The 12,997-nt window shown below is 35.7% G+C and overlaps 1 protein-coding gene across 1 annotated transcript in view; it reads right to left on the bottom strand.

The window, feature by feature from the left end:
- Positions 1-590: 590 nt before the first annotated feature.
- LOC105033579 (endoribonuclease Dicer homolog 3b) overlaps positions 591-12,997 on the bottom strand; it is a 60,959-nt gene continuing 48,552 nt past the window's right edge. Inside the window, 7 exon segments of the mRNA XM_010908443.4 lie at positions 591-888; positions 891-898; positions 1,128-1,239; positions 11,498-11,588; positions 11,676-11,762; positions 12,050-12,376; positions 12,574-12,855. Coding sequence (XP_010906745.2) covers positions 698-888; positions 891-898; positions 1,128-1,239; positions 11,498-11,588; positions 11,676-11,762; positions 12,050-12,376; positions 12,574-12,855 — 1,098 coding nt within the window. The 3' untranslated portion in view covers positions 591-697.

Raw genomic sequence — 12,997 nt, forward strand, 5'->3', positions numbered from 1 at the left:
GAGTGTATTTTAGCGTCCACAAATCAATCCATTGTAATCTTGTTTGTTTAATAGAAGTTTGAATGAGCATTTCCTTCTCTAAATTTTCTTCTTGAGCTCTCTATTTGATCATGCTATTATGATATAGGGCATACAATCTAGGATGTCTAGCTACAATTTGAGAGTGGTGAACTCGATACACAACCTGCAGATGGAATAGGCTAGGTATCTGTTCAACTACTTTAAGCCCTATTAAACCCAGAGCCAACAGAACCCAACCGACTGAGTAACTCTGTCCCTACTGCAAAAATGTATATTAATGCATGGAAAATTATTTCCGAAGGTCAAATAACCAGGCTTTTTCACTTTTCGGTTGTTGCAGCTGTTCGGAATACGTTCATGCTTGGGGAAAACATTAACTATCAAAAGTGGATGCAATTCAACAAAATAAAGAGAAATGTTTCAAGCAGTGAAAGCACGGTGAACTATCAATCTGTAGTCCAACTAACGAAAATCCACCTCAGAAAGAGGCTGATATTTAGATTTTCTAAACCAACCGGCATTTGTGGGCACAAACAGGGACCAGAGTAACATGCATTAGTCAAAGGCTATTGAGATCAGAATTTACGTAGGAGAATTAAGCTCGCTAGTTCCAGGATTTCAAACAAGAGCTCCCTTAGGGCGTCACTAATATAAATAAAATACGCATATGCTTTCTTCATGTCTCCTTCATGGTGCAAATTCCTTGTTTCTCCAGCTCAAGAAGCATGACAAGTGCTGCTGAATCTTGTGCACTCTTTTTATCTGTTCTTTGCTCACCCACAAGTCTAATTACCGTGGTATTGGGTATGTGCAACAAAATACTTGATGTGAAACTGTTGAAATTTTGAGTCATTACTCCGTTCAAATAATTGGAGTTCTGTTGAGAGAAAAAGATAGAATCAGAAGAATTAGAAGTCAAACGATAAATTAAATTACATCCTAGCTTAACCAAAGGTTCTAGAAACTCCTTTCGAGCACTTGGTAATAATAAATGACAAAAAAATTCCCTGATTGCAGTCAGCAGGTTTCATATGCTAACATACCTCTGTCACGTGAAGTAATGATCATTTAACATATAATTTAAGCTCATGAATGGTCATACAAACCTAAACTTTTGTTCTGTTGATTCAAATCTTGGCAAAGGCCACTGTAATATTTTACATAGATTAAATAGAGCAGTCCGGGGGCCACCTTTTTGCATCTTAATTGGAAGAATAACTGGAAGCATCAACAACACATTTGTCAGTCATGCTACAAATTGCAGATAATTTAAACAGAACATTATGGAAAGAGAAGGCAGAGGGAAGGATTTAATCAATGATTTAATCAAGTTGATGCTATTAAGGAATCTTTTCTACTTGGTTTAAGTAAAAAGGCATTTTCATATGGAAGATCATATGTGAATGTAACGAGCAGGTTTTCAAATTAGAACTATATGAAAAAAATTCCATGTTGCCATACCAGCAGAAGTGCACAAGGAAAATTCTTGCTTGCAATTTATGAAAGAACAAGAATGTTACATGCTACCATTCTCAAAGTTGCATAGTTGTAAAAGATTTCTTTGTGCAAGTGAATATTATCGTGAGTTGTCAAGAATATTGACTATTATGCTCACATGGCTATAAGGATTCTAGAATCATAATATCATGCCCATTACCATGTGAATATTATTACGAGTTGTCAAGATCATGACTATTATGGTCGCAACCTATAAAGATTCTAGGGTTAAATTTATCATATTTTCTTGATTGTGATTATTAGACACATTTGTATAGCTACCATATATGTTTGGATAAAATTGTAAAACTAACATAGTAGCCTTTCCACTTTAGTGTAGTTATAGACCTATATTCATAAAGTTGATAATGAGAAATACAGTATAATCTTTTCCATTCACTTTCATTCACATGGTATCAGAGCCGCAAGATTCCGTGGTCTCTTCCTTTGCGACTTTTGCAGTTTTAGTGTGGTGAAAGTTTCTTGAGAGACTGTGGTTTGAATAATTTTCTGCCATCCTCGAGGTATTGTTCACTAGCATCATCACCTTTGCTGCCAGTCATCTCCACGTGCCGTCACGCACCACTGCACTAGCGGTCTGTTGTGTCCATTTCTACAGCAGTGTCATCCGTGCGTGTTTCCCAATTCACCTTTCTTTTTTGGTTCTTGCTTGCTTTGTTTTCCGTCCCATGGCTCAAACTTTGGCTCACCTTTTGATGCAAAATGACATCTCTCAGCCTATTCAAGTCATTCTTAATGGCAATAATTATCTCCATTGGGCTCAAAGCATGCGTAATTTTTTGCGTGGATGCAAACTTTGGAAATATGTTAATGGTCATCTTGAAGTGCCTGAAAAGGATAAGGATGAGGACGACAAGATCTTTCATGCCCGACTTGAGGATTGGGAAGGAATCAATTTCAAATTTATCACATGGTTTGCCAATACCTCTATCCCATCTATTAATATGCTATTTGGTAATTTTGATACTGCAAAAGAGGTTTGGAACTTATTGGGAAAACAACATATTTCCTCTAATTTTGCTCAATAATATCAACTTACGAGTGATTTGCTGCGTATAAGACAGGAACCAGGACAATCCATTACAAAGTTTCATGCTCATATGTCTTTTATCTGAGACCAGTTGGCCTTACTTGAACCAAAATTATCCTATTCTGAAGATATCCCCCTATTCAACAAGTATCGCGATTCTATTTGACTTACTCAATTTTTTATGGCACTCAGAGATAACTTTGAGCCTATTAGGGTATCTATCCTACATCGATCTCCTCTACCATCTGTTGATGCCACACTTGCAAGTTGAAAACTAAGGAAACACCCCTCCATACTATGCATTTCCAGAAGCAAGACGGTGTTCTAGTCACGACCTCAGCACATAATAGAAAATCAGGCTACTTGATTAAACCAGATCATTCGGACACTCAACGTGCTAACAAATCTAACCGTTTCTGTGCTTATTGTCGTACTCCTGGGCATACTATTGACTTTTGTAGGAAGCTTGATAAATCCAACTCCTCTCAACACACTTCTGTAGTTGTCGATTTTTTAAGGATTCTATACCTACTTCAACTCCATTTACTGAGAATAGATTGAGCATACTTCGCTTGCTTCTCTCACAATGTTTGATCTTGAGGCACTCATTTCACAGGTTTTATCTCGTAATAACACTCAGTCATCTTCTGCCCTCTCAGCAATCTCAGATAATGCTTTTTGGTTTATTGATTCAACCTATTTTAACCATATGACCCCTAATTCCACATATTTTTCTACTATGTCTTCTGTTTCTAATGGACCTACTATTTGCACTACTGATGGTTCAACCATGGCTGCCACTAGTTTAGGATCCATTTCTACTAATAACCTTTCTCTTCCTGATGTCTACCATGTTCCCAAGCTTGCCTTAAACTTGCTTTCTATTGGACAACTTTGTGAAAGTGGGTTTGACTTATATTTTTCTTTTCATGGTTGTACAATACAGGATCCACAGACGGGATAGGTCATTAGGATAGGCCGTAGAATTGGACGGATGTTTGAACTCTTATCACTTCATGTGTCAAGCCATTCCTTCTCTGCAGCATCTACTAGCTCATCCATACCTTTAGAATTGTGGCACTCTCATCTAAGTCATGCATCTTTATCTCGTTTACAATACTTAGTTTCTAGTCATCAATTAGGGCCTGTTATTTCTGAAAAATTTGATTGTATTGAGTGTCAAGTTGGAAAACAGCATGCATTGCCTTTTAATAAAAGTGAATCCATTGAATTAGCACCTTTTGACTTGGTTCACTCTGACATATGGGGACCAGCCCCTATTCCTACTATGGCTGGCTCTCGTTACTTTATAATTTTTATTGATGACTTTTCCTTTTATTCTTGGGTTTATTTAATGAAACATAGATCCGAGCTTTATGATATTTATCAAGAATTTGCAAAAATGATTCACACCCAATTTTCTCAAACCATCAAAATTTTTCGATCTAATAATGCACAAGAACATAAGTCGGAGTCTATGCTTGCTTTTCTTAGAAGTGAAGGAACTTGCTCAAATTTTTCATGTGCCGGCGCCTCCCAACAAAATGGTCGTGCTAAGCGTAAACTTAGACATATTCTTGATACTACTAAAGCTTTACTTATTGCTGCTTCAATTCCAGAACAATTTTGGGGGGAGACTACTTTGAATGCAGTCTATACTATAAATCGTGTTCCCTCACCAGTCAATCATAATCAATCACCATACGAGCGTCTGTACGGTTCTAGTCTTGATTATTCTCATCTGAAAGTTTTTGGTTGTGCTTGTTTCGTTTTGCTCCAGTCTCATGAACGTACCAAACTTGAGCCTCGCTCTCGTATTTGTTGTTTTCTTGGATGCGAAATTGAACATAAGGGATATAGGTGCTACAATCCAATATCTAAACATCTTAGGATTTCACATTGTGACTTTTTTGGAATGTAAATCATTCACATCTCTTTCCAAGTTTCACATAAATACTTCCCATCTACCCTTTTTCACTGACTCTACTATTGACCTTTTTTCAAGTACTCTGTAAGTGATGAAGAGGTATCTCCTCCTTCCACTATCTCGACCGACCCCATTATTCCTGAACAGCCAATGGATCATGTTGACACTCCTGAGTCACAAGCCATGCCTCATCGTTCCCCCGAGTAAGATGCATACCCTCACATCTTAATGATTACCATTGTTATTTTGCATTAGCTACTTTACATGAGCCTCGATCATATCATGAGGCTTCTTCTAATCCTCTTTGGCGAAAAGCTACGACTAAGGAGCTTGATGCTTTCACAAAAACTCACACATGGGACCTAGTTGAGTTGCTCCCTAACAAATCTATGGTGGGATGCAAATGGGCATACAAATCAAAACTCGATCGAATGGTATAGTTGAGCATTACAAAGCACATCTAGTGGCAAAAGGATTTATCCAGAAATATGGAATCAATTATTATAAGGAGATCTTTGCTCCTGTCACCAGACTAACATCAGTTCATTCTTTGTTACCTGTCACTTCTATTAGAAAATGGTCTCTCTTTCAGATGGATATAAAAAATACTTTTTTTAATGGTGATTTAGAAGAAGAGATTTATATGCAACCTCCTCTTGGGTACCTCATCCTCCTAATATTGTTTGTCAACTGCGTTGAGCATTATAAGGCCTTAAACAGGCACCCCGTGCTTGGTTTTCAAAGTTTAGCTCCACCATTGCTCAATTTGGCTTTACTGCTAGCACTCATGATTCAACACTTTTTACTCACAAGACTCTAAAGGACTCATTTTACTTCTACTTTATTTGGATGATATGATCATTAGTATTGAGATATATATGATTTGAAGCATTCTCTTAGTCAATAGTTTGAGATGAAAGACTTAGGTTCTCTTAGCTATTTTCTGAGGCTTGAAGTCTCAACATCTGATGATAGACTTTATCTCTCACAAGTCAAGTATGCTTTGATCTTCTTGCTCGAGCAGGATTGACCGATAACAAAACAATTGATACTCCCATTGAGACTAATGCCAAACTTCTTGCTACGGACGGGAGCTACTGATTGATCCTACTCTATATCGACAGTTGGTTGGTTATTTGGTTTATCTCACTGTTACTAGACCAGATATTGCTTATGCAGTACATCTGGTAAGTCAGTTTTTATCTACACCCCACTCCACACATTATGCAGCAGTGATCCGTATCCTACAGTATATAAAAGGAACAATATTTCATGACTTACATTTCTTCACCTCAGTCGGCCCTTGAACTACATGCTTTTTCTGATGCTGATTGGGCAGATGATCCAACTAATCGTCGGTCAACAACTGGATACTATTTCTTGCTTGGAGATTCACTTATTTCTTGAAGTAAGAAGCAAATTGCAGTTGCTCGATCAAGTACTGAAGCTAAATATCGCGCATTGCAGATACCACTGCTGAACTGATATGGTTGCGTTGGTTATTAGAAAACATGGGTGTTTCATGCACAATTCCTACTCTATTATACTGCGATAACCGAAGTGCAATCCAAATAGCTCATTATGATATTTTCATAAACTAAGCATATTGAGATTGACTATCACTTTGTGCGCCACCATGTACTTCATGGAACTTTACATCTTCACTATATTTCTTCTGCAGATCAACTTGCTAATATTTTCACCAAAACTTATCCTCCAAGCTGTTTTCATCTCTTATTATCCAAACTCAAGCTTGCTTCCAGTCATCCATCTTGAGTTTGAGGGGGAATGTGAAAATTATCGTGGGTTGTCAAGAATATTATCATGAGTTGTCAAGATCTTGACTATTATGCTCACATGGCTATAGGGATTCTAGAATCATAATATCATGCCCATTACCATGTGAATATTGTTGAGTTATCAAGATCATGACTATTATGGTCGCATCCTATAAGGATTCTAGGATTAAACTTACCATATTTTCTTGATTGTGATTATTAGAGATATTTGTATAGTTACCATATATATTTGGATATAATTGCAAAGTTACCATAGTAGCCTTTCCACTTTAGTATATTTATAGATCTATATTCATGAAGTTGATAATGAGAAATATAGTATAATCTTTTCCATTCACTTTCATTCACAGTGCCATACAATTATAGGTTCCTTTGTAGTAGACAATTCAACTTTCTAGAACATACACTTCATTTTGGAGATTGTCCAATATCAATAACATCCTTTCCATTTTACTCTCTAATAGTTTATTTTTTAAATTTCTTATGACTAATTTTTGAAACATTTATACTCAATTATGGGGTATGAATGAAAACCGGAGTTTCATAATATGGTTTGGTATAGGATGGATCTTTTTTCTGAAGTATCAAACATTTATGTGGTAAAATAGCAATAACCTCTAACTTTCCAGTTCTGTAAGCTTAAAGTGCAGATTTAAATATAAAGAAACTACTAGAAGTGTTTTTCCACTGCTAATATGTGGGAGCTGTTGATGATTTCTATATACTATTCAGCTATATTTAAAACGAAAAGAAAAATCAGGAGTGCCTTGCTGAACCTCTGTACATCTGGAAAAGGTCATGAAAATGTATAAATAGAGGGCTTCTTTGATAAATTTTGGTAGGTAAGTGTGATAGCACATGATGCTTTGGTATTATGTACAATTGGCTTAGAATAGACTTCCAACATGCTTATTATAAAAGCATGCTTTATATCGAATACTTTCTTCATGGGTAAGCCTTCCCACAATATTTACATATGCAACAAAAGAAGTATAAGGACTGCAGAAAAGGAATGTTGTCATGAATTCTTGCAGTTCTTGAGAAAGGATCCATACTGTAGCATGCTAATCCTGAATGGTATGAACCGTGGTACCAATTCTAGGAACCTGGCAGCCACTCTTCTCACTTTTTCAGCAATATGCCTATCCCCCCACATCATGAGTAGTGGACCACCATCCTTGGACTCCTGCATTAACAGTCTTGCTTGGGCCGGTAGCTCTCACTCCATTATGTATCAACCTAAGCTCTTAGAATTTTGGCCTGAATCTCTCTTGGTGCATCAGTCTTTAGGTCATAGTCAGTTTAGATGTGGTGTAAGAAGAGTAATGTCCAATCTCTAGAAGGAAATCCTTAGACAATTTGGATTAGCTATTATATATAGTGAAGGTATGATATTGGATTTCAAGTAAAGTCCAAACTTAAACCTTGCGGAATGGACATCCCAATGTTGAGAGTGGTTGTGTCCAAGGATTCAGATCCTAGTGGGATGTCCCACAGGACACCATGATAGGGTACCATCCCATGCGTCGAAACAGGACCATCCCGTCATTGTCTCAGCATCTCAATTAGGACATCTTGCAACATCCTCTGTTCTAAGTATCAGGATGGGATAGGATGGGACACAATACATCCCGTTCTAGGAGAAAATCGGGACAGTCTTTTCCCACAGGATTTAAAACCTTGGGTGTGTCTCCCATGTATCTATAAGGATCCAAACGGGTATTTGTTTAGTCTCATATTGATTATATACTGGATAGATCTTGCGTACTTATATAGAGCCAAGGAATCAAATAACAACTTTTGGCTAGACTTTCTAGGTGAAGTCGTGGGTTGTTATAAATACTATTAGAGCAAACCCGGTCTATGATCCATATAGACTAGGGGATACTACAGCATGAGTCCATTTAGAACTGATATTGAGTTAATCATAGTATTTGTGATTAGAGTTCATTGGATTTGGACCCTCAGCTTGGTGAGGATGCTACGGCTTAAATAAGGGGAGTGTATGAGGACCCATACCAGCATATGTTTACTCCAACATCAATTATGAACTTGGTAGATCTTGGGCACTTACACAAAACTAAAGAACACAAATAGCACCAAGCTAACCTTTTTGGGTGAGGTCCTAGGTGTCGTTACAATATCACTTTGACCTCAATTCCGCATGTCTTGAAGTTATAGAACCTTAAAAGTCTTGTGATCCTCTTATTTTAATGTATTCAATTTCTGTATAATGTGATTTCTGCAAAATTTCTAAAACATGCTTTAATTTTTTCAAAAAGTTATTTTTCTAGAAATCTGTGTTTTCATTTTAAAATTTCTGAATATCAAGTTTTCATATATCACACTGCAGGAAATTAATTTCTATAAAACAAATTCTGGCAAACACAATTTCCAACTAAACAAAACCTGTTTTGAATTTCTGCAATTTAATTTTCTGAACATCATATTCTAATTTTTAAATTTCGGTATATTGGAATTATGGATATCAATATTGGGTAAACTAACTTTCTGCAAAATAATAAATCTGTAAATTAATTTCTGTGAAATAAATAGCACTAACCTAAATCTGTGAGTATTATATATTTTTGTGTCATATTTCTAAAATCTAGTTTTTGCGCAAGACAATTTCTGTACAATAAACTAAAGAAAAATAAATATCTGACTATAATAATTCTGCATATTCTAACTCTTTAACCTAATTTTTATGCAATAAAATGATGTTTGTTTACTTTTAGATTTCTAAAAATGATATATCAGATATTAAAATTTTGTCGAATGTTTTCATAAAATTCAGGATATAAGACTATAAGATTATACTTTAAATTTAACAGATCCTATGGCATATTATTTTTACAAATAAATATTAAAAATCAGTGTTTTATATTACATCATTACAGTTGGCCAATTCTAAGTACATATGAGGACCTTGTTAGTGTCGGCATTATTAGACTTTATTTGGAGGCTATAAATGACCCTGACGACCTGAAACTCTTGTAGGCCTTCAAAATAAATTAGGGAAATTATTTGGGGAATATCCAGGACATTAGGAAATTATTTCAATCTCAGCATAGCCATATCTCTAACAGAAATATAATGTAGATTATTAGGTTTTCGATGGTTCCTTTTGGAGACTCTACCTTTTCTAGAGTTTCTTTTGTTAACTTCCCCATGCAAACATTTATGATAAATATTAATTTGCTGACATTTGTAACAATCCCTTGAATGAGATAATATTTTGGATGATATCCTCATGCTCTCTTTCTGAACTGTCAATTACCCTACAAGTCATTTCGAATATGGACATTATATTTAAAATTGTATCTTAAAAACATGATTCTTATTCCTTGATATCAATTTTACTATATTCTATGATTTGAATCAAGCAGGATAATTTCAAGTAATTACCAACCAAGGGACTCAATGGAATACTGTCTGAGAACCTTTTCGAAAAAACATGTGTACAATGAACACTTTTTGAACACCTTTGTAGATCATATCCAATAAAAATTATTAAATCTCTTGAGAAGTTAATCGGTTTCGAAATTTGAAGATTGTTTGAAAATTATGAATATTAAAGAGTGATATCTCAATGATTTATGAACAACTTCAAATTGAATAAATATTGTTTGTGACTCTCAGCCTAAGTATGCACTAGACCTTGCAAGTGCAGGTTATGTTAGCAATCTAGCCAAAGATTAAGCTAATAGGAGGATCGGCCCAAATGTATTTAAGGCTACTAAAATGTCCCTTGCCTATCCAATGTGGGACTATCCTAGTCTTCAACATCCCCTCGCATATGGAGAACCCATAGGATAAAACATGAAGGACTAAACATGGAAAGCAAGAGGGGAGAACTGAACAAAATAGGTGGCTCGCTCTAATACCACATCAGTTTGCCACTAGACCCTAAGAGCTTAAGCTGTTTGGGAAAAGGTCAACAATGTATATCAGGCCTTAGCACCTTCCCCCTTCAAGTTCGGCCAGACCATGCACATGAAGGGATAAATGAGTAACGGATGATGGATGAGTCAAGAAAAACTAAATCGTGAATGAGTCAAGAGAAAAAAAAACTAAAGAAAATAAACAGGTAAAATTAGCCTAAATGAGGATTTGAATCCATGACCTTTGGCTTTGATACCATGTTAGTAACCAGCCCGAAAGTTTAAACTAATAGGTGGATGGGCCCATGTGCATATAAAAGTCCTTTGCCTAGCCAATGTGGGACCATCCCACTCTCCAACAAGTTATATGAACTAGTACCACTGACTAGTCTAGAACTTAGTATATTGGCTCACTTCGTGCAGTATAAATGCGGTACCATTGGCCCACTCTGCAGGATATAAGTGTTGTAGTACTGGTCCAACCCCCAGGATGCAAGTGTGGTTCACTAGACCTATCACAAGGTATAAATGCAGTACCCTTATAGGCTAGTGAGTTAAACATGAATTTGTGAACTGATTTAGAATTGGAAATTGAACTTAAATGAAATTTATGAAAAAGAAACTTTATTTGCAAAAATCTATTTTGATCAAACGTATCTTATTTCCTTATGTGCTCAATTGTTTAAAGTTTCTCTAAGTTGGATTATTCCAGCTGGATGAGGTAGATTTTTTCTTATGAAGCTGTCAAGCTATACCCTGTTTTTCTGCATTTACAACTCCAAAGGCCTAGAGACTGACATGATACAACTGGGAGTGCAATTAGATGTAAGGCTAGTTTGTAGCTTGGACTGATCTGAGTTTTATTAGTTTTTGGTTGAGAATATTTGGCAACTTTGTGATTGTGTGATTTTTTTTTTTTTTGAACTGTTTAAAGATAGAACCTAGTGAAATGGTTATTTGATTTTTGGTTAGTTGTGCAGATTTGATAAATTATTAATTTTTGGAGTACTAGTTCTCTAATTTTATACTAACACCTATGTGATTGGATGGTTCTGGTTTGATAACAAGCTGGATGCCTTGCATGTTTGTAAGGTGTTCCCTATGACTGTACAGAAGTTGCCAATTTGCCATGGACCTCACTTGTGTTTTTGAGTGTGACAAGATGGAAAGCTAAGTATAATCATATGAAAATATGAAGTAGATGCTAAAGGAGATTCTAGAACAACAAGAAGGGTCATGAAGAAGAGAACTTAACTAGCCAAAATGAAAAAGGCAAAATAATTAACAGCAAATTTGGATGAAAATAAATAATGCCCACCTGGTTCATTCAGCTTGGAACTGCTCAACCTGGAAAGATCATTTGGATAACAATTTTCCTTTGAAAATGTAGAATATGCAGATTCTCCCAACTGCAAAAGCACTCCATCATCAACTGCTGCTTAAAACAGTAAGGCTCAATAAAGTCATTCATCTTTTTAAGGTGCAAGAATACTTACATCTATAGCTGAATGAAAGGATATGTCTCTAGAATCAAGTTCATGTTCCCTTCTGGATACATATTGAGTATGTGAAATTCCCTTTTTCTGTTTCAAAAAGTATCTCTTCATTGTCCACCATAAAAGATAAAAGCCAACACAAGTGTATATTTCTCCTACAAATGCTAACAGAAATGACCAAAATATAGATATGGAAATTGGAAAGAATATGCCGTAAAAGTTCAGCTATTCCAAGTGACTTTTGTGAGTTCAAAAAACTTTCAACATGAATAAAAAATATTCAGGTTATGATGCTCATTAAACTTCAGTTAACAAATATATGAACTCAATGAAATAGAAGAAAAGGCAACAATAAACAAAGTATACCAACTGACCTCAAGGTCCTTCAATAAACAAGCAGCTGCTTGTGCTTTTGCAGCTTTTCTATTTCTGTCACATCCACGTCCTACCAATAGTTCATCTCTAAGCTGTACTGCAAGTTCAGCAGCAACCTCTTCCCCAGTATTTGTGCATTTTGTATTTATGAAATACCCGAGATAGCTACATAACTCAATTAATTTGCGAAGAGGGGGTAATTCCAGCCTATCAGGTGTTATAATAGGAGAAAGTATTGGTTGGAAAATCCCCCAAACCATATCGAGATTAAGTTCTGTATCTATTAATGTTGCCCCTGCAATACTCTCTACAATATCTCCAAGAACCTGAACCAAAAAGTAAAAAACAATATAAGGGGGCCTTGTATTAAAACAGGGTGAGCCCCAAAATAACCCAAGTAAAACTATGTAGACAAAGAAGAAAGTGAATTAAAACTAATATAGCAAAATCTGATGCTTGCTATACATATCAATGATCCCCAGGTGGAAGGATGTAATGGAGCTGCTATCATATAGTAGCCAACCTTGGGACTTTTGTGAACACCAGCTGATAGGAGCATATCTTCATTGCCTTGATTTTCTGAGATATACTTTACATATTCTGTTATTTGACCTAAAAGTATTCCAGAGCCATGTTGAAGATATTGTTGAAAGTTGTGTCTTACAGCAGCTTGTGCAAAATTTTCATTATTAACTGAGGCTGAACGCAAATCAGTCAGTTCTCCAGGGTCACTATCTCCATAGTTTATAAAGAGACGCCATGTAATAAGCAAGTCCAATACAGAGTCACCCAGAAATTCAAGTCGCTAAAAGAAAAAAAAAAAAACATTACATATAATATAATCAATTTTTTTATGTAAATCTGCATTAGGATAAAACTTGTTACAGCAAATTCAAGAAGACATTAAAAATTTTATATATTAAAAGCTTTGAAGATTTATGTTCATT

Source organism: Elaeis guineensis, chromosome 4, assembly GCF_000442705.2.
Source record: "Elaeis guineensis isolate ETL-2024a chromosome 4, EG11, whole genome shotgun sequence".
Taxonomy (NCBI): Eukaryota; Viridiplantae; Streptophyta; class Magnoliopsida; order Arecales; family Arecaceae; genus Elaeis; species Elaeis guineensis.